Source organism: Schistocerca gregaria, chromosome 3, assembly GCF_023897955.1.
Source record: "Schistocerca gregaria isolate iqSchGreg1 chromosome 3, iqSchGreg1.2, whole genome shotgun sequence".
Lineage (NCBI taxonomy): Eukaryota > Metazoa > Arthropoda > Insecta > Orthoptera > Acrididae > Schistocerca > Schistocerca gregaria.
This window is the reverse complement of record NC_064922.1, coordinates 565,492,467-565,514,675: the sequence shown is the minus strand read 5'-3', so window position 1 is coordinate 565,514,675 and position 22,209 is coordinate 565,492,467. Positions and strand designations below refer to the sequence as shown.

Below are 22,209 nucleotides of genomic sequence, written 5' to 3'. Positions count from 1 at the left end.
TATTCAAATCTCGCATAGCACGCGGAAAGAAGAAGTCTGAGTTATGTGACTGAATTTGTGATTTCCTGTCAGAGAAGTCACAGTTCGTAGTAATTGACGGAAAGTCATCGAGTAAAACAGAAGTAATTTCTGGCGTTCCCCAAGGTATTGTTGTAGGTACTTTACTGTTCCCTATCTATATAAACGATTTGGGAGACAATGTGAGTAGCCGTTTTAGGTTGTTTGCAAATGACCCTGTCGTCTATCGACTAATGAAGTCATCAGAAGATCAAAACAAATTGCAAAACGATTTAAGAAAGATATCTGAATGGTGCGAAAAGTGGCAGTTGACCCTAATTAACGAAAAGTGTGAAGTCATTCACATGAGTGCTAAAAGGAATTCATTTAACTTCGGTTACACAATAAATCAGTCAAATCTAAAGGCCGTAAATTCAACTAAATACCTAGGAATTACAATTACGAACAACTTAAATTGGAAGGAACGCATAAAAAATGTTGTGGGGAAGGCTAACCAAAGACTGCGTTTTATTGGCAGGACACTTAGAAAATGTGACATATCTAGTGAAGAGACTGGGTACACTACGCTAGTCCGTCCTCTTTTAGAATACTGCTGCGCGGTGTGGGATCCTTTCCAGATAGGACTGACGGAATACATCGAAAATGTTCAAAGAAGGGCAACACGTTTTGCATTATCTCGAAATATGGGAGAGAGTGTCACTGAAATGATACAGGATTTGGGCTGGACATCATCAAAAGAAAGGCGTTTTTCGTTGCGACGGAATCTTCTCACGAAATTCCAATCACGAACTTCCTCCTCCGAATGCGAAAATATTTTGTTGACACCGACCTATATAGGGAGAAACGATCACCATAATAAAATAAAGGAAATCAGAGCCCGTACGGAAAGATATAGGTGTTCGTTTTTTCCGCACGCTGTACGAGATTGGAATAATAGAGAATTGTGAAGGTGGCACTTAAATGTGATTTGTTGAGTATCCATATAGATGTAGATGTAGATGTTGATACACTTTACAATCCCTTCATGAAAACTTGTTTGCAATCCCAAATTTTCATTTTCAAGCCTTTTATGAAAATATTAATAAATACAATATATTGAGCATTATTTAGGCTTACTTGCGGCGTAAAAATTGAAAAGAAAAAGAACAAAAATGCTTCCACATAACGGCACCATCCCACGACTCTACCTTCTGTACTCGAACCGCTACGCCAGCTGCTGCCTAGTAAACGCGGTAAAATAAATGCGTCAGACCTCGCCACACCCGCGCCAAAAGAGGTATTTTTTTCTAAACGCGTGGCTATCTGGAGCTCCCACGTCAGTCACTCATTTCTGCCTGAGCCCTGCATATACCACAAACTTGTACGGAATTGGTAAAGACAAGTAAGCGTGGTCCCTTTGGAAGTATTTACGGTCAGATGAGTTGTCTGGCGTAGCGGTAATAAATTATATGAACAAACGTCGTGAATAAGAATATTAGCGAACACGTTGTCAAAATCTCTGCGTAGCTCCTGAAACTGGCCTTCACAAGTAAACAGGAAAACGCGGCGGTGGATTTTAATTTAGTAATACGTGTGAATGTACAGATATATATATATATATATATATATATATATATATATATATATATATATATATATATATATATATCCTGGTTAAGCTTCGCTTCTCTCTGGAGTTTCGTTGGCTGTTTAATGCTATTCCCATCAGATACCGCCTCCTCTGTACCTGACCAACGAGTAGGTCCTGTCATTGCCACAAGATGTCACTTCAAATTTCACTTAAACACGGGACAGATAAAAGTACATACACGCATCAAAAAAAGTTTGCCATCACATCGGTTCCGAGAGTTCCGGCATCTGTACAGAAAATTGGAATAGATATCAACATAAACATCATTTCCTCCCTTTTTATTGCTCATAAAAATCGCGCATAGCTTGTTGTACCATCATACAGCGAGACCTTCAAAGGTGGTAGTCCAGATTGCGGTACATGCCGGTACCTCTAATAACCAGTAGCACGTCCTCTTGCATTGATACATACCTGTATTCGTCATGGTATACTATCCACAAGTTCATCAAGGCACTGTTGATCCAGATTGTCCCATTCCTCATCGGCGATTCGGTGTAGATCCCTCAGAGTGGTTGGTGGGCCACGTAGTCGATGAACAGCCCTTTTCAATCCATCCCAGGCATATTCGATAGGGTTCATGTCTGGGGAATATGCTGGCCACTCTAGTCGAGGGATATCGTTATCCTGAAGGAAGTCATTCAGAAGACGTGCACGATTGGGGCGTAAATGGTCGTCCATGAAGACGAATGCCTCGCCAAACATTGCCGATATGGTTGCATTATCGGTCGGAAAATGGCATTCACGTATCGTACAGCCATTACTACGCCTTTCATGACCACCAGCGGCGTACGTCGGCTCCACATAATGCCACCCCAAAACAGCACGGAACCTCCACATTGCTGCACTCGCTGGACAGTGTGTCTACGGCTTGCAGCCTGACAGGGTTGCATCCAAACACGTCTCCGACGATTATCTGGTTGAAGGCTTATGCGACACTCGTCGGTGAAGAGGACGTGATGCCAATCCTGAGCGGTCCATTCGGCATATTGTTGAGGCCATCTGTACCGCGCTGCACGGTGTCGTGGTTGCAAGGATCGACCTTGCCATGGACATCGGAATGAATTTGAGCATCATGCAGCCTATTGCGCACAGTTTGAGTCGTAACACGACGTCCTGTGGCTGCACGAAAAGCATTATTCAACATGGTGGCGTTGCTATCAGGGTTCCTCCAAGCCGTAATCCGTAGGTAGCGGTCATCCACTGCAATAGTAGCCGTTGGGCAGCCTTAGCGATGCATGTCATCGACAGATCCTGTCTGTCTGTATCTCCTACATGTCCGAACAACATCGCTTTGGTTCACTCCGAGACACCTGGACACTTCCCTTGTTGACAGCACTTCCTGGCACAAAGTAACAATGCGAACGTGGTCGAACCGCGGTATTGACCGTCTAGGCACGGCTGAACTACAGACAACACGAGCCGTGTACCTCCTTGACGACTGGAAATGATCGTCCGTCGGTCCCCTCCGTCTAATAGGCGCTGCTCATGCACGGTTATTTACATCTTTGGGCACGTTTAGTGACATCTCTGAACAGTCAAAGGGACTGTGTCTGTGATACAATATCTACAGTCAACGTGTATTTTCAGGAGTTCTGGGAATCGGGATGATGCAAAACTTTTTTTGGTGTGTGTATAATACACTCTTATTATTAGTATAATCTTACTCGTGAATGAGAATGTTAGTGGGAACGGTATCCAAATCTGTACAGCATTTCTGAGCTTAGCCTTCATAAATGTACAGAATTATATATATAATATAGTATATATAGATCTAATATGTGCAGATTTCTACGCAAGACTGCCCAGGCGCGCCGCTGTGTTCGTCTTTCTCGCTGCGGAGCGTAAAAACGCTTCAGTTTGTTCATATCCACTAAGATGGTTGGCTTGGGTCAAACCTTCCACAAGGCCGAAAATAGCCTTCCTCCAATAAGACATTGCAAAACGTTCCTAATATATGCGAGCGCGCCGTTTCTTTTGTAACAGGGTAGGGGGGGGGGAGGAGGAAGAGAGGGGGGGAGGAGGAAGAGAGGGGGGGGAGGCTGCCGTTGTGGCCGAGCGGTTCTAGACGCTTCAGTCTGGAACCGCGTGACCGCTACGATCGCAGGTTCGAATCCTGCCTCGGGCATGGATGTGTGTGATGTTCTTAGGCTAGTTAGGTTTAAGTAGTTCTAAGTTCTAGGTGACTGAAGACCTCAGAAGTTAAGTCCCATAGTGCTCAGAGCCATTTGAACCATTTTGAGGAGGAGGAGGAGGAGGAGGAGATTATTAGTGTTTAACGTCTCGTCGACAACTATGTCATTAGGAGCGGGGCACGAGGTCGGATTAGAGGAGGATGGAAAAGGCAATAGGCCGTGTCTTCTCATAGAACCGTCCTGCCATTTCCCTTAAGAGATTAAGAGAGCACGTAAAATCTAAATCAGCAGGACCGGACGCGGATTTGCACCGCAGTCTTCCCGAATGCGAGTCCAGTGTGTATGAGTGTAAGGTCTGGAACATGGTCGTAAACGATGGGAACCCATTGTGTAAATTCATTGGTGTCTCGTGGCATAACTAGCTAGAATAGAGTAAGAATGTTGAGCTAGGCTTGTTTTGCGCTTAGAAGCGTGTCTCTTTGCGTTACTCACACTTGAAGGAAATAAACCTCGATCCTTCTTCTCGCGAAGCCTTCTCTTTGCCATGGACCTATGGTAAGTGACGTAACAAGGTATTACCGCGCAGCGTAGAAAGCCTTTCTAGGAGCTTTCCCTGTTCTCCTGCTAAGGACGCCCACGTGGTTACGTAAGCGCACAGCCGCTTCCTGCGTTGCTGCCGTCGTGCGGTAACAGCCGGCTTGAACTTCCGGAAACCCATTTGTCTGCGCCTGCTTTCACTGAAGGTGGCGCTCCGGCCCCGCCTGCGTCCCACATACCGCCTACAGCGCAGGCAGCTAAGCGTCTCCGTTCGTTTACACTCATCTAGCTGCTTTGTCGGGGAGAGAGCGGTCCCGCCGTCACAACGAATGGGAAAAAAAAAACAATGCCGAATACTCTTAGCTGTTCGCTGCTTACCAGTTTCAACCACCACCTCGTACATCGTCTTCCTCTTCTTTGACATTACATCCCTCCGTGTCTCTTTGTCCCCTCCAACAATTTGACACCATACATTTCAGTTCTCTGCTTTTCTCTTCCGCCCTCAGATCTCCGTTTGAACGAGGTCATTAAAGGCTTTGTCCATCCATCTTTAGTCTTGGGTGATCCTTCCTTTCTAGTGGACTTATTCTTGTGGGGTATCTTCTCGTTTTCCATCCTCGCCATATCATCTAATTAGAGTACTCTCCGCCGTGAGATTTCCGTAGCTCATGGCTACATCCTACTCTCCAACCCTACGGCTTCGCAGGATTTTTCGATCAAATGTTGTTATGTTGTTTATATCTGCTTCTGCTATCACAAATTTCTGTAACAATTTTGATGTAATGTTGTGTGTTTCCAATACACTGTATCTTGGGGTCCATGTGTCATACATTATTACAGTGAATCGATGATTGTGACAATGTGCTACTTGTGGATACAAAATTATGGTCGAAACTGCCAACTGTCATGAGATAAAAATTATTGTGTCTGCCAATCATGGGCTTTATCCTTCATGACCTTTCACAGTGTCTAATGTTATCACAATTAGAACAGTAATTTCTCTTTATTACTCGTAACATTTCCGCGACATGAGGAAACGGTGGCCGTGAAGCGTAGCAGACAGCTGCCATACTGTTGTCATTTAAGCAAAAAAATGGCTCAGATGGCTCTGAGCACTATGGGACTTAACATCTGAGGTCATCAGTCCCCTAGAACTTAGAAATACTTAAATTTGCTACCCGCGGCTAAACAGATATTTATAAATAAATGTTAATGCCGAAACTCACTGTCTACGTGTATGCGCCATCATAAACGTTATCTCTCAAAGGTATTACGGCGTGAGCCACTTGCAGCCCAGCAAACAGCGCGAAAAAAACACCAATTTTTGGGACGATGGGAGATGCTGACAGGATATATATTGCTCACAACCCATTCGTTTACTCAAGGAAGAAACTAAACTCTATGCTAAACGTAATGCATTCGTTTGATAGTTAACTTTCAGGGATGACTTTTCAGTCACGTCGCGTTGACCATCCCGTGGAAACAGTGAAGTTTATCCAGATCCGACCAGCTGCTTCAGCGTGAAGGTGTAACGAACGTACTAACTCGACGTAGAAAGAAAATAAGCAATTTCTAGTTCGGTGCAATGCAGATTTTATAATGTTTGTACGTATAACAATGTCATCTGCCTTCATGTATGCGCCTGTTACTAACGCATGCGCTGGCATATCATAATCAAATCTAGCCTCGCAAAACGCCTACCACGTTGGACACGTAATGACGCGACATATCTCTGTCGTACGGCATTTAAATGACACCGTCAGCGTGATTCTTCATGCGTCTCAGAAGCGATAAAATATGCCTGACGCTCACCGGCTAAAATTCAACGGGTTTGTATGGAAGCATAGAGTAAACACTTTGAGGACTGTACAAGCGTTGTATGCATTACGTTGAATCGTATTATGTAAGACATATTAAACAGTAAAAGCATTTTCACAAATACGATACAGTTCAAAAGCCGAAAAGTAAACAGCTTTTTCTAAGAGTAATTTTGTCCAGATTTCACGTTATATTCTTGAAATCAGTAAATTATCTTGCATTACACACTTTTAAAAGTAGCCTATGTGTTAATTCACGGCATTTGCTAATTACATTCCAAATTTCTTCCAAATCCGTCCAGCCATTTTATCGTGGAGGAAAAGCAAACATACTCATGCACAAACTTTAGCATTTATAATGCAGTTTAAAGTAATAAGGTTAAAATAGAACAAAAGTGATATTTATCATGATTTACTATAAAACACAGACGGCGGTGATGCAGCTGATGCTAAGACGATGGGGATGACACATCCAGTAAGTCCTTCGGCGTCAGTTCTCAGTAGAACCTGTGTAGATAGGAAGGAAGGTAGGAAAGAAAGAAGGATACATGGATGAAGGACAGTAGGACATTACACATACATGGGACGCTATATCTGGCAGTGGGGGATGTTGGATACATAAATGGACAGGAGGAAGAGAGTGTCTAAGAACGGGGAGTGAGTTGGGCTGGGCTGAAAAGTCCAGTGCATACATAGAGACAGGAACAGAAAAGGGCAAGGGTGGATAAGGAGACTGGGAGATGTATTGGACCCTTGTTCTAAGAAAAAGATACGGCGATTGTAGCTATACCTCGTAGAATGGGTAGGCGTCGAGGTGGAGTACTGGATCAGGAAGATAATATCTGTAAAGTTGCCTTCGTATGGGATGCGGAGGTGTAGATGTAGAGGCTGACCTAGACTTGTTGTTATGGGCCCTGCAGCACTCCAGAAACGGAGAGCATTGGGCAGAGTGCATTGCGTTCTAATATATGCAAAGAGTGGTAAAATGTTGTTGGTGCCCAGAACGGAACTCCGTTCGCATTCTTCAATTTTCCTTTAAAGCATTAAGGTGCAGTGTTTACATTGAGGGTGCCCGACGATTGTGACTTCTCCAGATTCATGGAAGCCTTGAGAATCTCACGTCGAAGGTAAACCTTGAGTATCCCGATTCGATAGAACGTGTCATCGCTATGGCCACAAGTCGTCGGCTGTAACGTGTTAGCGGTGCAGTTGTCGGCACTGGACCCACAATGCCCGTCCTCAGTTTTATCACATACTTTATTTTCCGACGCTGTCAATCTTGACACAGATTTTATGATGTTTTCTGTACTGTTCTATTAGCATTGGCTGATGTTCAGATGATGATTACTGAGCGAAATTAGTTACAAAGTGAAGTATGAAAGGCTGTTGCGATCAACGATTATTTAAATCCTAGATTTTCAAGAATCTGCATTGCTTGATAGCCATGCAATTAGCCTTGTCTTCCATAAACGTTTGGTATCCTCCACTGCTAACTACATTGTACGTTGGAGTTCCCATTTGAAATAAACTTGACACCAACCATCCTATCATTTATTAGTCCTTGTACTCTGCTGCACCTCTGCTAGCACCTCCTCTTACGCTTACATCTATGTACTCTCCGTATCTACTCCTCCCTCTACCTCACCACGAAATTTGTTCGGAGATCTATCGTCACTTCCAGGTTGAACAGATTACTCATCTTCTCAACGTTAGGGTGGCCTCCCTACCCTCTTCCCAACCCACTTCTTACCCTAATGTTTCAAAAGCTTGGTTCGGCGTCCTCATCCCAAACTCTTTCCTCCCATATCAACAGACTCCCTTTCACAACCTACCGCAAGAACTGTACTTCCTGTAACTCCGTTAAAGTTAAGTACGCCATTTTCATACAGGTTAGCAACTGACTGTATTTCAAACAATAAAAATATTTGACTTAAAATCTTCAGTTTACTGACCCTTGCTTCAATAATTGTAGAAGCATGTACATATTTTACATAAGTACTATGGTTATACTACCAAACCCCTACCCTGATTTCTCAATTAATTAAACTCCCATGTGTAAAAATGTCATATCTCCCGAACTATAGTGGTGGTGGGAAGTTCCTATGGGACCAGACTGCTGAGGTCATCGGTCCCTAGGCTTGCACACTACTTAATGTAACTTAAACTAACTTACGCAAAGGTCAACACACACACACCCATGCCCGAGGGAGGACTCGATCCTCCGACAGGGGGAGCCGCGCGAACCGTGGTAAGGCGCCCCTAACAAATTGTCGAACGGTGATGCAAACTGAAAGACAATTTTTCTGTTTCTTTCATAGATCTGAAAATGGTTGTTGGTCAGTCGAAATCGGTTGTGTAATTTGTACTGGACTGGACTGCGACCAAGGTTGTTAAAATGTGTAACAATAATACAGACAGTTGTTTTTCCTTCATCTGACTATGTCAGGCTTGTCAAATTTCATAAACTTTCTTTTTGTTTGATTTTAGACTGTGCTCTTTTAGATAACTGCAACAAACACAGCTATTCTCTCTTATTGACTCTGAGCATTCCTTGATTTCAATTTAGCACTCTTTGAATCAAGCTAAAGAATAATTTTGCTGTAAGAGAGAAGTGAGAGCAACAAAAAAAATTATCAATATAGATTCGATCTCAAAATAACCATTGCTTGAAGTTGTTATTAAATTTTGAAGCTAAAATGCCATATTTAGCATGGTGAAAGGTTTGCTTTCGTACTGTTAAGCTCATATAAGAGATCCTACTCTAGCTAAGATTTGCATTAATTTCCGTTAATGCTGTACATGATCATCATCTACTTATTTCTTAAACGGCATGCCATTTATCTAGTGGCAAAAATTTAATGACATCTGTGTCTCACTGTAGCGTCGGCCATGAGAGATTTCATGTAACGATTTTATACTGGTAACTCAGTTCGTTGTAAACAGTGACGTTTGCCCATGAGATGATCAGCACACCGCTGTTTGTAACTGGCACACATGAAAACTGCGTAGATGACGTGATTAATTTTGTGAAGGGAGTGCTTGTTTTTGAACTGCTCAGAGATCTGCTCTGCTTCCTTACTGTCTTATCTCCGGCTTTTACCTGAACTGAAACAGCGCTTGTGCGTACGAAACTCTGCACGGACGTAGCCGTGTAAGCCAGAATGCGGTCAGGGAAACTCAGCCTTCCGTTTCGTTTTCCTTCATACGAAGAAACAAGCCGGGAGGCTGACAACTTGTTTTCTGCAAAGCGTGAGTTCGCTGTTTCTGAGCTTCTGGTATCCGAGCGGATGTCGCACACATGTGGTGAAAGCTGGCATTCTTTCCACGCTGGTACCAGCATGTTTAAGTCTTTTTATTGACAGCTAAAAGTATGTCTTAGTTTCAGAGATTTGTCGACGATGACAAGTAATAAAACATTCTCGGCTCACAAGCCTCAGTAAACGAAGTTAAAATTCAAGCTTTCGAAGACCATAGCCGCCGTTCTAACAGTGAGGATTGCAGTAGTACCGTGTTAAAGACATACTATACCACGCGCAGCTGCTCAATACATTGTTTTTAACTCTACGACCGGTTTCGGTCACAGACCATTTTCTTGTACAATCAAAAATAAATTATTCAGCAGATTCCTATAATACAATACGGCATTTCTACGATGTATCAAAGTTGTGGAACACAACCAACAAAAACTGTTTTGAATAATAGTCCTCCAAGCTGTACATTATTACCTTAATTTAATGTGGCTTACATTTCGCCATCTTTCTACTGTTGCCCAGACATCGGTTTCAGTGCCATTTACTGGTAGGCTCCGATCTACTGCAGTCCCATTTACTACCGATTTCTTTCTTTCATCTGTGCTACATCGTTGTTACGAAATAAAAATGAATTTCCTTTTTGTCTTGCGCTATATACTGAAATATGTAAATATCAAGATTAAAACCAGTGTATCGGCTGCTAGCCTTCTAATTACATATCTGAACTATGTCTTGAATTTCTCTAATGTTCAGCTTAGCACATGCCATTCTTTTTACTGTATCATGACCATTCCTACTTCAGCTTGCGGAAACCATCATGAGTAACAAAGTTTCATTGTGTGTATTGCCCCGTATGATACTTCATCGTATGTACCGTTTGCGGAAATCATTACGTACATTCTCTGGTGAACTTGTTAAATTAGTGCTATGTCTGGGATGGATTCGCAAATGAAAATACGTAATGCTACCCATCTCAGGTCAAACTGACGTGGGACTGCCATCATATAAGCGTAGGAGTGTTGTGAATAATCACAAGTGTTTGTTCTGTGTAAGTAAATGCTGTAAATATTCTTTTCATTTGACGATAGTTGACTGTAATAAACCAGGCAGTTGTTATGTACTTTTTTCCTTGCTTTTGTTCCTTGTTCCACCGTCTTGAGGAGCACTTCAATTAGGATATGTCAAGAGACACTAAACCTAAACATATTCTCTTTTCGCGTCAATTGTGCCGTCATTAGTCACGAAACAAAATTTTGATATCATCATGGAGGTACAAGTTCCACCTCTATGACTACAGGAATAGCTGTTTGCTTGGTTGTCAGGCGCTTTTCGCTTCCTTTATTGTTGAAACATCTCCAGTGACGACTTCATGCGTTCCTTTTCACATACCAGTCGTAATGGGTCAGTGTATAGTTGTAATGAATAGCCTACGACCTTATTTTCTTGGCGTCTGAGTGCACATTTAAAAATTATACTTTTTTCACCAAATTGTCTTTAAAACATGTATTTTCCTTTACATAAAATGAGAAGAGATTCTACAGTTGTATAATGGACACGCAGATACCAATAAAAGAACATCCCAGACAATACAGAACACACACTGTACCATATCGGCGCATGTGCAACAAGCACCGAACGAAATCTTCCCTGAAGATGATTCGAAACTATAAGAACTGAAACACATCTGGCAAGTAAAAAAATCTCCTGTCATTTAGACGCAAAGACGGAACTTCTACCTTACAAAGATACCAATATTCTAAATATATTCATCGATTTGCAAAATATATGCTCTTTACTAGGTTTTCCTGGCGTATTCCATATGCACTACGGCCTCGTGGCTGCTTGTTGTACAGAATGTAAAACGCAACTAATGTGAGTTTGCCCTCTGCCGCAGGAATCGGCATCGACGACACATTCGTGATGCTGGCGGCGTGGCGGCGCACGCCGGTGACGCTCACCGTGCCCGAGAGGATGGCGCGGACGCTGAGCGAGGCGGCCGTCTCCATCACCATCACCTCCTTCACCGACATGATCAGCTTCTGGATCGGCATCATCAGCCCCTTCCCCTCTGTGCGCATCTTCTGCATCTACACAGGTCAGTAGCCATCCCAAGTCACTCATACTCTTCTCTCAAGTCACCACTCTTTGCTAATTTTGTGTTCGTCTCCATCATCGTCACCTCCTTCATCGACATGATCAGCTTCTGGTTCAGCATTATCAGTCCCACCACCTCAGTACACTTCTTCTACACATAAATTGGTTGACAGCTTGCCCAGCCCATTCACTCTGTTCTCTGAAGTCACCAGTCTTTACTGACTTGGTATTCTTCGCCATCACCACTACCTTCTTCAGCAGCATGACTAGTTTTTGGATTGGCATCACCTGCACCTTTATCTTAGTGCGCATCTTGTGGATCTACTCAGGTCAGTAGGCAGCTTAACACAATCTCACTCTTGTCTTATATCACCATTCTTTACTAGTTTGATTTCTTCTCCGTTACCATTATCTTCTTTGCTTACATGAGTCATCATCAACAGTCCCTTCCCTTCAGCATGCATCTTCTGCCTCTACACAGCTTTGTAGCCAGCCCAACCAGCTCATGCTCTTCCCTTAGGTCACCAGTCTGTACCAGTTTGGTGTTGTTCTCCATCACTGTCACCTCCTTCACTAACATGATCATCTTCCAGACAAGCATCCTCAGTACCTTTCTCTCAGAGCACATTTACTGCATCTAAAAAGGTCATTAAGTATCCAAAACAATCAGCCACTTGTCTTATGCCACCACTCTGCACTAAACTAATCTCTTGTCCCTTACCATTACCTCTTCACTGACATGATCAACTTCTGGTTCACAATCATCAGCCCCTCCATTTGGTAGGCTTCTTCTGCAACTACAGAGGTCAGTACCCTGCCCAAGGCACTCTCACTCTTAAGTTACCACTCATTACTAGTTTTACGTTCATCACCATTACCTCCTGCACTGGCATGATCAGCTTCTGGATCAGCCCCTTCACTGTGGTGTATATCTGCTTCATCTACACAGGTGAGTAGGTAGCCAACACAATTGCACACTTTTCTTACGTCACCACTCTTCACTAGTTTGACTTCCTCTCTATTACCATTACCTCATTCATTGATATCATCAGCTAACACCTTCGTCATGCCTCTTCCGCATCTACACAGGTCAAGACAGACCAACACACTCTGGTTCTTCTCTTTAGGTGACGACACTTTACTGGTTTGGTGCTTTCCTTTTTCTTCCACCTTCCATTAAATATTTCGTCTCTATGTATCTAACACAGTCAACGTCCTCTACGATTTACTTAACATGCCCTAGTCCTTATCTGCCCTCACTGCTTTTCTCCTCTGTCGCTCCTTACAGTGTCTTGCCATAGAAGATGTATCATTAATGAATCCCTTCTGGTAACAGTACTCTGTAGACTTCTTTTCTCAAATATTATTTTTAGTTGCAATAAAATAAATATAGTGTGTCGAGTATGAAATGAAATTGGACGACACACATTATCAGACGAATGGCTTGTGAATGGACCAAGAATATTCCTTGCTGGATCACAATAAATAAGAAGACTGGGATGATGAACTAATGGAAGAGGTACCAGTGACATTACGAATGACAGAGTCGCAGCAAATGTATATCACTGAAGACTATAAAGCACGGAAAGGTCCTGTTCAGTCTTTAATTCAGCAGTGGGTAGCAAATGGCTGATGACGATGGTGAATAATAACCGTAAATAATAACAAAGTGTTCAATATAGGTGCTGCTCCTTTAGGTAATACGAATTATATGCTCTGGTAATGGACAATGAAAATCACTACATTAGCTCAGGTATTTGCTAAATCGAAGTGAGTAGTTTCCTGAAGAATGATGCTGGACGCGCAAGGTAGAAGAGACTGCGCTGAGCTGTGCTCTCTTCAAGCAAGCACACCATATGCTATTTAATAACTAACTTGAATGTTTTCGATAATTCAATATCAAAGTCTTGAGATCGCACTCACCTTCTCAGTGGATGCTTTATCTCAAATGGCTCAGCTACATGAGGTGGACAAAAATGTGGAAATCCCAAAAACACAGTACTAGGCCCAATGTAGAAAACTGCTCCCAGACGTCTCGGAATGGATAAATACAGATTCTGTATTGTTATCAAGGGAATCTTATACCATTCTTCCTGCAAAATGGCTCAGACAACTACGATGCAGATAGATAGCGATCTCGCAGCCTTCTCTTCAAAGTAGACCACAGTGGCTCAATAATACTCAAATCTAGTGGCTGCGATGGCAGGGACTGATGCTACAATTCATTCTCGTCCTTACAGAGCCCGTCCTGGACAATTCGAGCTGTGTGTACATGGACCGAATCGTCTCGGAACACAGCATCAGCTGTGGAGTACCATAGTACCAAGGGATGGACCTGATCAGCCAAAATGGTCACATACTCCTTTGCAGTAACGGGAACTTGCAGAGTAACCATGGAATACCACGACATGGCTATCCAGATCACTGAACACCCGCTTTGTTTCATTCTTGGGACGCGAATATATATTTTCGTCCACGTCGGGACTTTCCCCTCATGAGGTACAAACCTTCGATACGGTGTCTCTTGATTGAAACACCAAACACATCGGCTACCTTGGTTACAGAAGCATTCAGCATACAAGCACCAATTGCCCATGTTCGAAGTCACTTAGTTCCAACAAAATGAACTCACCTACATGGAACGCTGTACTGACCACGAATGCATTGAGGTCATTGCACAGGTGCCGTTCGGGGTCAAATAAAGCAGCACAACCTGCAAGCTTGTCTAACATCTGCATTTATATCCAAGCATGCATTTCTCACAGCGTTTCCACATCTTTCTCAACCTCATATTTGAACCAGTAGTAGAGCAGAATCTTCTAAACAATCCCACAAAACACCGCGTATCTCGTGGCACAGAAGAACTTTCATTGGAATTAGTTTGGAAAGAGCTGTCTGATGGAAAAGAAATCCTCGACGACGAAGATTGATACTAAAAATCACAATCAGAAAAAGAAACACAGTGTGTAATACGCCCTTCCCTTTATACAGCAAGCGAACCATCTCACCTTGCCCGGTTACAAGGGGCCCTGTGATTTTACTTGCATCCGAACCAATGTGAATCATTGCAGGAAGACAACACACTATCACTGCACATACCGCCTACTCTGTTTCATGTTAACATCAGAACTGGGTGGTTATAATTAAGATGCACCTACTCACGGATATCCAGTGTGGACTGTAATTACCATATGGCAGCGAAACTTAACAGACATGTTAATGCGTCAATGCGAAACCGGTTTACGCTGGAAAAAATTAGTTCCAGTTTTGACCACAAGGTGCAAACATGGCGCTGTACAGCACCTCGTCGACGACTCTGGTGCTCATGTTGAAGAAACTGTGTGAGCGGCGGTTAATACTAAAATCAACATTATGTCTGTCTCATTTGTGTGATCTTTTCTGCCCTCGTCCCGTTCTTAATCCGTTGCGTATAGAAATATTTCTATACATTTTTCTTGCATTCTCAGTGCCAGGTTTGCTCCTGGGTGACTAGCTGCACTTAATTATTAACTACCCGGTAGTTCCCATCTGCTGTACATAATTTTCCTACTCCACCAAAGCTGTGCGCCGCCTGACATGTGTTATGTGGTGTTTTCTTGCAGGCTTCGCCGTGTGCTTCACTTTCCTGTGGCACATAACGTTCTTCGCGGGCTGCATGGCCCTCTCGGGATACGCCGAACAGCGCAACCTACACTCTTTCACCTGCATGCGCGTGCTGCCCGTCTCAAAATCAGGTGAGTCTTCGCTTCTCTCTCCTCTCGTTTCCTCATATTCCAAATGCATAATTTCCTGCGTTAGTTAGGAACGTACTTGTACTCCACTGCGCATTAAAATTGCCACCAAAGTTAATAAACAAGTAAATTTTATTTGCTGTGCTTATACGGTATAATAATAAGAAGAAACGATTAAATTTGTTGGGGGATTTGGTGTATACAGGGTGAGAAATTTGGCACACGTATCAGCTGCCTCTGGTAGCAACAGTGGACCAATCCTCCTCGGTATGAAGAAGAAATGAGCTAGGACGACACAGGCGGGTACGTCATTGCACGCAGCTCCAACTCTTTGCCAGAGTTCATCAATTGTAGCGGCTGCAGGATGGTTGCGTGGCAGTCTCTTTGCAACAAATGACCAGATGTTTTCAGAAGGTGAATGACACTGTAGGGCAAAGAAAGGAAAAACGCACTACGAAGGAGTCACCCAAATGAGACGGATATCGGTAGATGTGATGTACATGTACAAACGAATGATTAGAATTTTAGGAAAATTGGAAGATTTTTTTCAAGAGAAAATTTCACAAATTTAGCAAGTCAGTAAAGTGTTGCTCCACTTCTGGCCCTTAAGTAAGCAGTTATTCTGCTTAGCACTGATTGATAGAGTTGTTGGATGTTCTCCTGAGGGATTTAGAGCCAAATTCTGTCCAACTGACGCGTTAGATCGCCAAAATCCCGAGCTGATTGGAGGGTTCTACCCATAATGCTAAAACTGGGGAGAGATCCAGTGATCTTGTTGGTTCACGGAGGGTTTGGCAAGCACAAAGCCGTGTGCGGGCGGGCATTATCTTGCTGAAACGTAAGCCCAGGATCGCTTGCCATGAAGTGCAACCAAACGGGGCGTAGATCATCGTCGACGAACCGCTGTGCTGAAAGAGTGCTACGGATGACTACCAAAGGCGTCCTGCTGTGATACGGAACGGCACCTACGACCATCACCCCTGGTTGTCGCGCCGTATGGCGGGCAACAGTCAGATTGGTATTCCACCGCTATTAGGGGCGTCTCGAGGCACGTCTTCCGCATGGCACTTCATTAAGTGGAGTAGAATAGTCTTCAGCGATGAGTCTCGCTTGAAAATGACCCACGATGACCAGCGAAGATATGCATTTGAGAATTCACGTTTACTGGACATTTCTCCTGTGTTTTGGACCACCTCTCAAAATATGGAATATCTTTCTCTTAATACCTGATACTTGTAGATGTGTCTACCTTTCAACCCGCATGGAGTTCATGTAATCAAGCAACTGCAGCACGCCTCTAAAATTCAAATCGGGCCCGGAATCCGCGCTCATAGCATCCGCTTGTCTTTTGGAAGTATTTTCTATATTTTAGCTTTATTGAACTGAGTTTTTTTTTCTTTTACTTACAGAATACCACATTAAATTTTTTAATAATTGGCCTCCTCGCCTTTTATTTATGGGTGACGGAACGCTATAAAACAAATTTCTTTTGCTTTTTGTGCTGTATGGATAATATTCTGAGAACATAAAAATCTATCTGATTAGTAAATAATATACAAGATACGAAACTGAAATCTTATCTATGTTTTGTTATTTATTCTTTCCTCGAGCATAACATTTGATAATTCTCCAAGCATTCACTCTTCTTACATGCTACGTAAAATTATTTCAAGTAATTACGCCACATGAAACAATAGTTTTTACGCTCCATTTAATGGCGGATAACAGTAAATGGCGGAGTTCGTTACAGTGACGGCTGTTTCTTTCTACTGCTGAACGCGGATTGATTTTCTTTGTTGTACTCTGCATTTTCGTAAAGAAATGAACGTGCAGAGACTAAATGAAGTCTCTGCTCTACAAATCGTGGACGATAATATCTTTAATGTAATTTGTAACGTTATAAGTGTTGCTGGAGGCGCAAAATAAAATGGGGATACTGCACGCTGCATATTCATAATTCATATAAATTCGGTCACGTGACACAGGGCGGCTCTGGAAATTCACATTTTATGGTGTTGTAACAGGCATAATTTAGCGATGACATTGTAATTCTGTCATAAACAGTAGAGAACCTAGAAGATCAGCTGTAATGAATGGATTGCGTTTGGAGGGAAAAAAGTTGTAATGTGATTATCAGCAAAAGTAAGACAAGTGTAATGGAATGTAGTCGAATCAAATCAGGCGATGCTGAGGTAATTATACTAGGAGAGCCTTCCAGCTCCCGAGGTGCGCACGAAATCAGACACAGGAATCCTTTCACCGCAGTGTGTGCTCTCAGTGCCTCGCTGTACGTATGTGCTGGTCCTCGCGTCGCTGCCGAGCGGAGAGTACTGCGACCTCGTTCTCTAACTCTGCGGCGTCAATGACGCAGAGAGCTCTAGATGAGTGATGGCTCTGTCAGCAGTGTCCCGCCGTGTGCCAGACGGATCACGCGTATTGCAGACTGCCGCTTACGCTGCAACATTCGTGCTGTAGAAAGCCGTCACTCGTGGTTCTGAGCCAGCTGAGCTGTGCTTCTCGCGTCTTCCAGAGAAAGCCGCACTGCCCGGTGTGGGCACAGAACAGGCCTCTGGCCGCCAGGGAAAGCAGCTACGGTTATACACCACTCGGCATCCTGTACTGATTAATCCGTTCCCCTGTCAGAAACACAAAGTCTCACTTTCAAATCACGAGCAATTTATTTCGCAGCACCAAGTAACCATAGCACAACTTTCTTCTTTAGAATTTTATAAACAACACAGTCTGGTACATCAGTCACATTAGCTTGAAGGGTTTCGGCATCATGCTGCCATCAACTGGTGCGCATTTATTAACTTCTGTTACTAAACAGCTAACCCAGTTCATGGCGTTAAGTTCCAACTCCAGGTTGCCTATCTAACGGCTTACAGGGACGATACAAATTTTACTTTCAATATTTCATATAATTATTCACCGAAAATTAAAAATTTAAAATACTGTCATAATACCTTCGTTAACAGGTATAATCTTACATTGAAAGAATGAAATTTTAACACTGCAGCGGACTGTGTACTCTCTTGGAGCTTCCTCGTAGTTTAAAACTGTGTGCCACGCCGAGATTCGAACTCGGGACCTTTGCCTTTCGCCCGTGTTCGAGTCTCGGTCTGGCACACAGTTTTAATCTGTCAGAAAGTTTCATAAACTTATGTCAAAGTTTTGAAAGACTAAGACAATTATTACATCTACAACCTGTGTATTTTCTTGAGGCACCGTAATTCACGGCGCGCCAGTCACCCAGACTACATCCATCAAGTATTTAAGAATGAGAGAATCTAGCAACTTCCAACAGTCTATAGAAAAAATTTTGAACCCCTGTGAAAAATTTTCCCGTTGACACACCGTACAAAATTTTCCCGTTGACACACCGTACAAAATGATGAAAGGAAAAAATTGACAATTTACTTGGGAATATATATATATATATATATATATATATATATATATATATATATATATGCTACCAGTCGCTTTTTTGGATTTTACATACGATTTGCTGTGCTGCTAACTAGTTTTCGAGTCACTGCAGGCTCCCCATCAGATGGACGTGTTACAGAAACAGCATATGGTGTACAAAGTGTATCCAAACGCCGTGGTGATGCGGCTGGCAAAAATTGCAGAAATTTAGTAATCGATAACGAAAAGTTTATGAGACGAAAACGGTGTTACGTTTTGTGCTTACAATGCCCTGCATCGTAGTATCCACAGCAAATCCATTCCTATAATGTACATTGTTGTATCCTGCCAACTCGGCAAATGTGGAGTGCGTAGGAAACCTGCTTTCTCGGATGGCTAGGCAACAATTCAAGCAAATAGTGTCAATGAATTTTATTACAAAAGGAAATGAATCAGTGACAATACATTAACTTTGACAATAACACAGAAGTGTCGCAAGCTAAGGGCAACTTGCAAATAAGAAAGCTCTTCAGTACATACAGCTCCTAAGTCTGTTGTAGAAGTGGGCCGCGACCAGTCCGCTTCGCATAGAGGCCACTGCCGTCGCATTGTCGTGCTGGAAAGGAGTCGGTCAGCGTGCAATTGGCTGACGTCTTCTTCGTAGCCCTCTCTGCTCTCTCGTTTCGGACTTTACGCCATTACATTCATCATCAGGTGTACACACAGTATTTAGCTACACTTCACAGAATGTAAATACTGGATATAAATACAGAGAATATGTCTACAATAGATACAACATTTTGCTACATCGTGATCTTTGGCCTCGCATTCGATGTTGAATTTTTCTAGCTGCAGTTGTATTCTTATATTGAAAATATAGAAGAAGTATTGATTGAAAAGGTATACTACTTGTATATTGTGAATATAAGAACACACCTGTAACTCGAAAGATTCACTTAAATATATTATCTGTACTTTTAAAATATTTATTTTGTAATACAATTCATCTGAGGCCAAAGGTCAGGATGTATCAAGCTGTCGTGTACATATTATTTGTATTTACATCCAGTGTTTACATTTTTTGAATAAGTTTGAAACAAAGTACAGCTAAATATTGTGTATGTTTGTGTGTAACCTGGCAATGTACGTTATGGGCACGGATTTCCTATGGATTCTACGATGCTGTGCACTGTAAGTACGCAAAAAGTAACATTTCAGTTTCACAAACGTTTAGTTACCGATTACTAACTTTCCGTCACTTTCGCCAGCCCCATCACCACGGTGTTCTAGCTACACTTGGTCCACGATATAACGTTTCTGTAACACCTCCATCCGACGAGGAGACAGTGGCTCCAAGACTAGTCAATGGCGCACTAAATCGTTTGTCAAATCCAAAAAAGCGATTGGTTGCATATTTATACCCAGTTAAATCGCCAATTTAAATAACAGTTGCTGTTCGTCACCTATAATAAATATACTGAAAGGAAAAAAGTTTATCATCTACTACATCATCGTTGTTACTGTAGTAAAATTCCAGCACCTGGAATAACGTTTTAATGTATTACTTCTTCGCTATTACCTCTATTCGCAGCACATTTTGCAGAGAGTATCCACATATCCCACTGAAGGTAATTTCGAAATGATACCATTGTACGACACACAGTCCACGGAAATATCGCGTCATAAACATGATAAACTAGCGGGACAATCTAGCTTCCGCTTAACACGTAGCGCAAGTTGCCCAGATTCTACTCATCAAATCTTTGATAATGAGAGAGCATAGAGATTTCCAATACACTTTAAACATAATTTCTTGTTTACATGTTTAATGACAAATAGTCAACATTTATCTGTAATCATGTGCCCGAAGCAGTTTTATATAGGGAAGTTCGATTCTTTAACGCTTTGAGATATGAATTTTTTTTAAGAAGAAAACCTTTTCTTTGTGTGGTAATGTTCTTAGGTGATTTATAATGATTTTAGATGCAAGATTAACACAAAAATATGTACCAGATTTCAAAACATACTTCGCACACTTGGCTTCATTTTATGGTCTAAAATAAGCAATTACGAAATGCTCTTTCCTGTAATAAATAGTTTAATGATCATTCAATGATTACCATTCCAAATAGCTACAACAATATTCAGTTATATAGTGGAATATAGCGGACCAAACACGTCCGTATATTCTGGTGCTCACGAGCTGTTGCGCACAGCTACGGCGACTTGCTGATATTTTCATAGTGATGCCCAACAGTTGGCAGCAATTGCGCATGATGAAAAGGTTGAACCTCCACAGATGCGTACCTCATGTTTCCATTGGGAAAAATACTTCTGGTACTGCTAAGATACTGTAAGTTAATGTACACAATTGTAGCCAGAGGACCTGGAAGGGTTAAACAACAGGCGTTCTGATTAAACAGTATTTTGTATGTTTCGTGTGACTACAACAGCTACGATGTTTTTCTTGTTACGAGGGCCAGTGAGATTAGGTGACGAAGTTGTATAGAGTGACTACGTAGTCCAACCCAATTTCTGACTAGTATTTTTTTAAGGGTCTCTGTGTCAGAAATTAGCGGTCTTCGAGCACCTGAACCTGCACTTTTCTTGTTATTCCCGTTTTTATCTACGTGTTATCTACCGCTTCGTTCTTCGTCTTTGACGCTTGTTTGATCCCGCTACAGGTGTGTGTCATATGATGGTGCATCACTGCCGTACACTGCCACAAACTCAGAATGGATTATTGCAGAGCTGTTCCCTTTCAGACGAAGAAAACAAATCACCACACGATATTTCGCACCACCCATGAGCTGCTGCACCGTATTGGTTTGTATTTTCCAGCGGTCTACTAAAATGTAGCATGTCTGCAGTAGGTACCTGCAAAAAAACAAAAATTACACAGTTTTATTTATTCGAGGTAATGATTAACGTTTTATGCGGACCACCATCCATTGGATGTTTGCGAGGTCCGACATGCCGCTACAGCAACGCAATACTACAACGATCACACACTGTCGACCGAGAGTATATCCACAGATGTGACAGACATGTCAGAAACTAAGCTCCGAAAATGAGGCATTTATAGCAGGGTTTACATATCATGTTATCCAATTCCTTCACATCAACAAGGCTCAAGTCACAGGGAGATGAGATGCTGACTTTTCATTGTACTCCGCTTGTGTGAGTCCATTGTCTTAACCAAATCATCATCCCGCTCTATATGAAAGATGGTAAGAACATAACGGTCGCATTCTCTTTGAATTAAATTAATATCACAGCAGTCGTAAGGCAGAAATATCCATAAAAGGTAAACTAAGCATTCGGTAGTGGAAAACGGTAGTTTTATTACTGACTGAATTGTGCTATTGAGAGCTATTATCTCAATTATATACGGTAGCTTTAACGCCGTGAGGCGAATTGTGAGCACGGACATACAGGAATGATATCTCCAAGGTGACCGCGATGAATTCTGTGCCAATTACAGCGCTCGAGGCCGGCCATTGTATGTAAGTTTGCAACGCAATAAAACGACTCGGTATAAAGGCGCTGACTACGAGGAATCATACTGCACGTGCCCCAGGCCACGGG

At 42.4% G+C, this 22,209-nt stretch overlaps 1 protein-coding gene across 3 annotated transcripts in view; it reads left to right on the top strand.

Moving 5' to 3' along the window:
* The window catches only part of LOC126354870 (patched domain-containing protein 3), a 382,944-nt gene that overhangs the window by 346,287 nt on the left and 14,448 nt on the right, over positions 1-22,209 (top strand). For all 3 annotated transcript variants that reach the window (XM_050004872.1, XM_050004871.1, XM_050004873.1), the window contains 2 exons: positions 11,280-11,480; positions 15,082-15,213. In XM_050004872.1, coding sequence (XP_049860829.1) covers positions 11,280-11,480; positions 15,082-15,213 — 333 coding nt within the window. The remainder of the gene's footprint in view (positions 1-11,279; positions 11,481-15,081; positions 15,214-22,209) is intronic.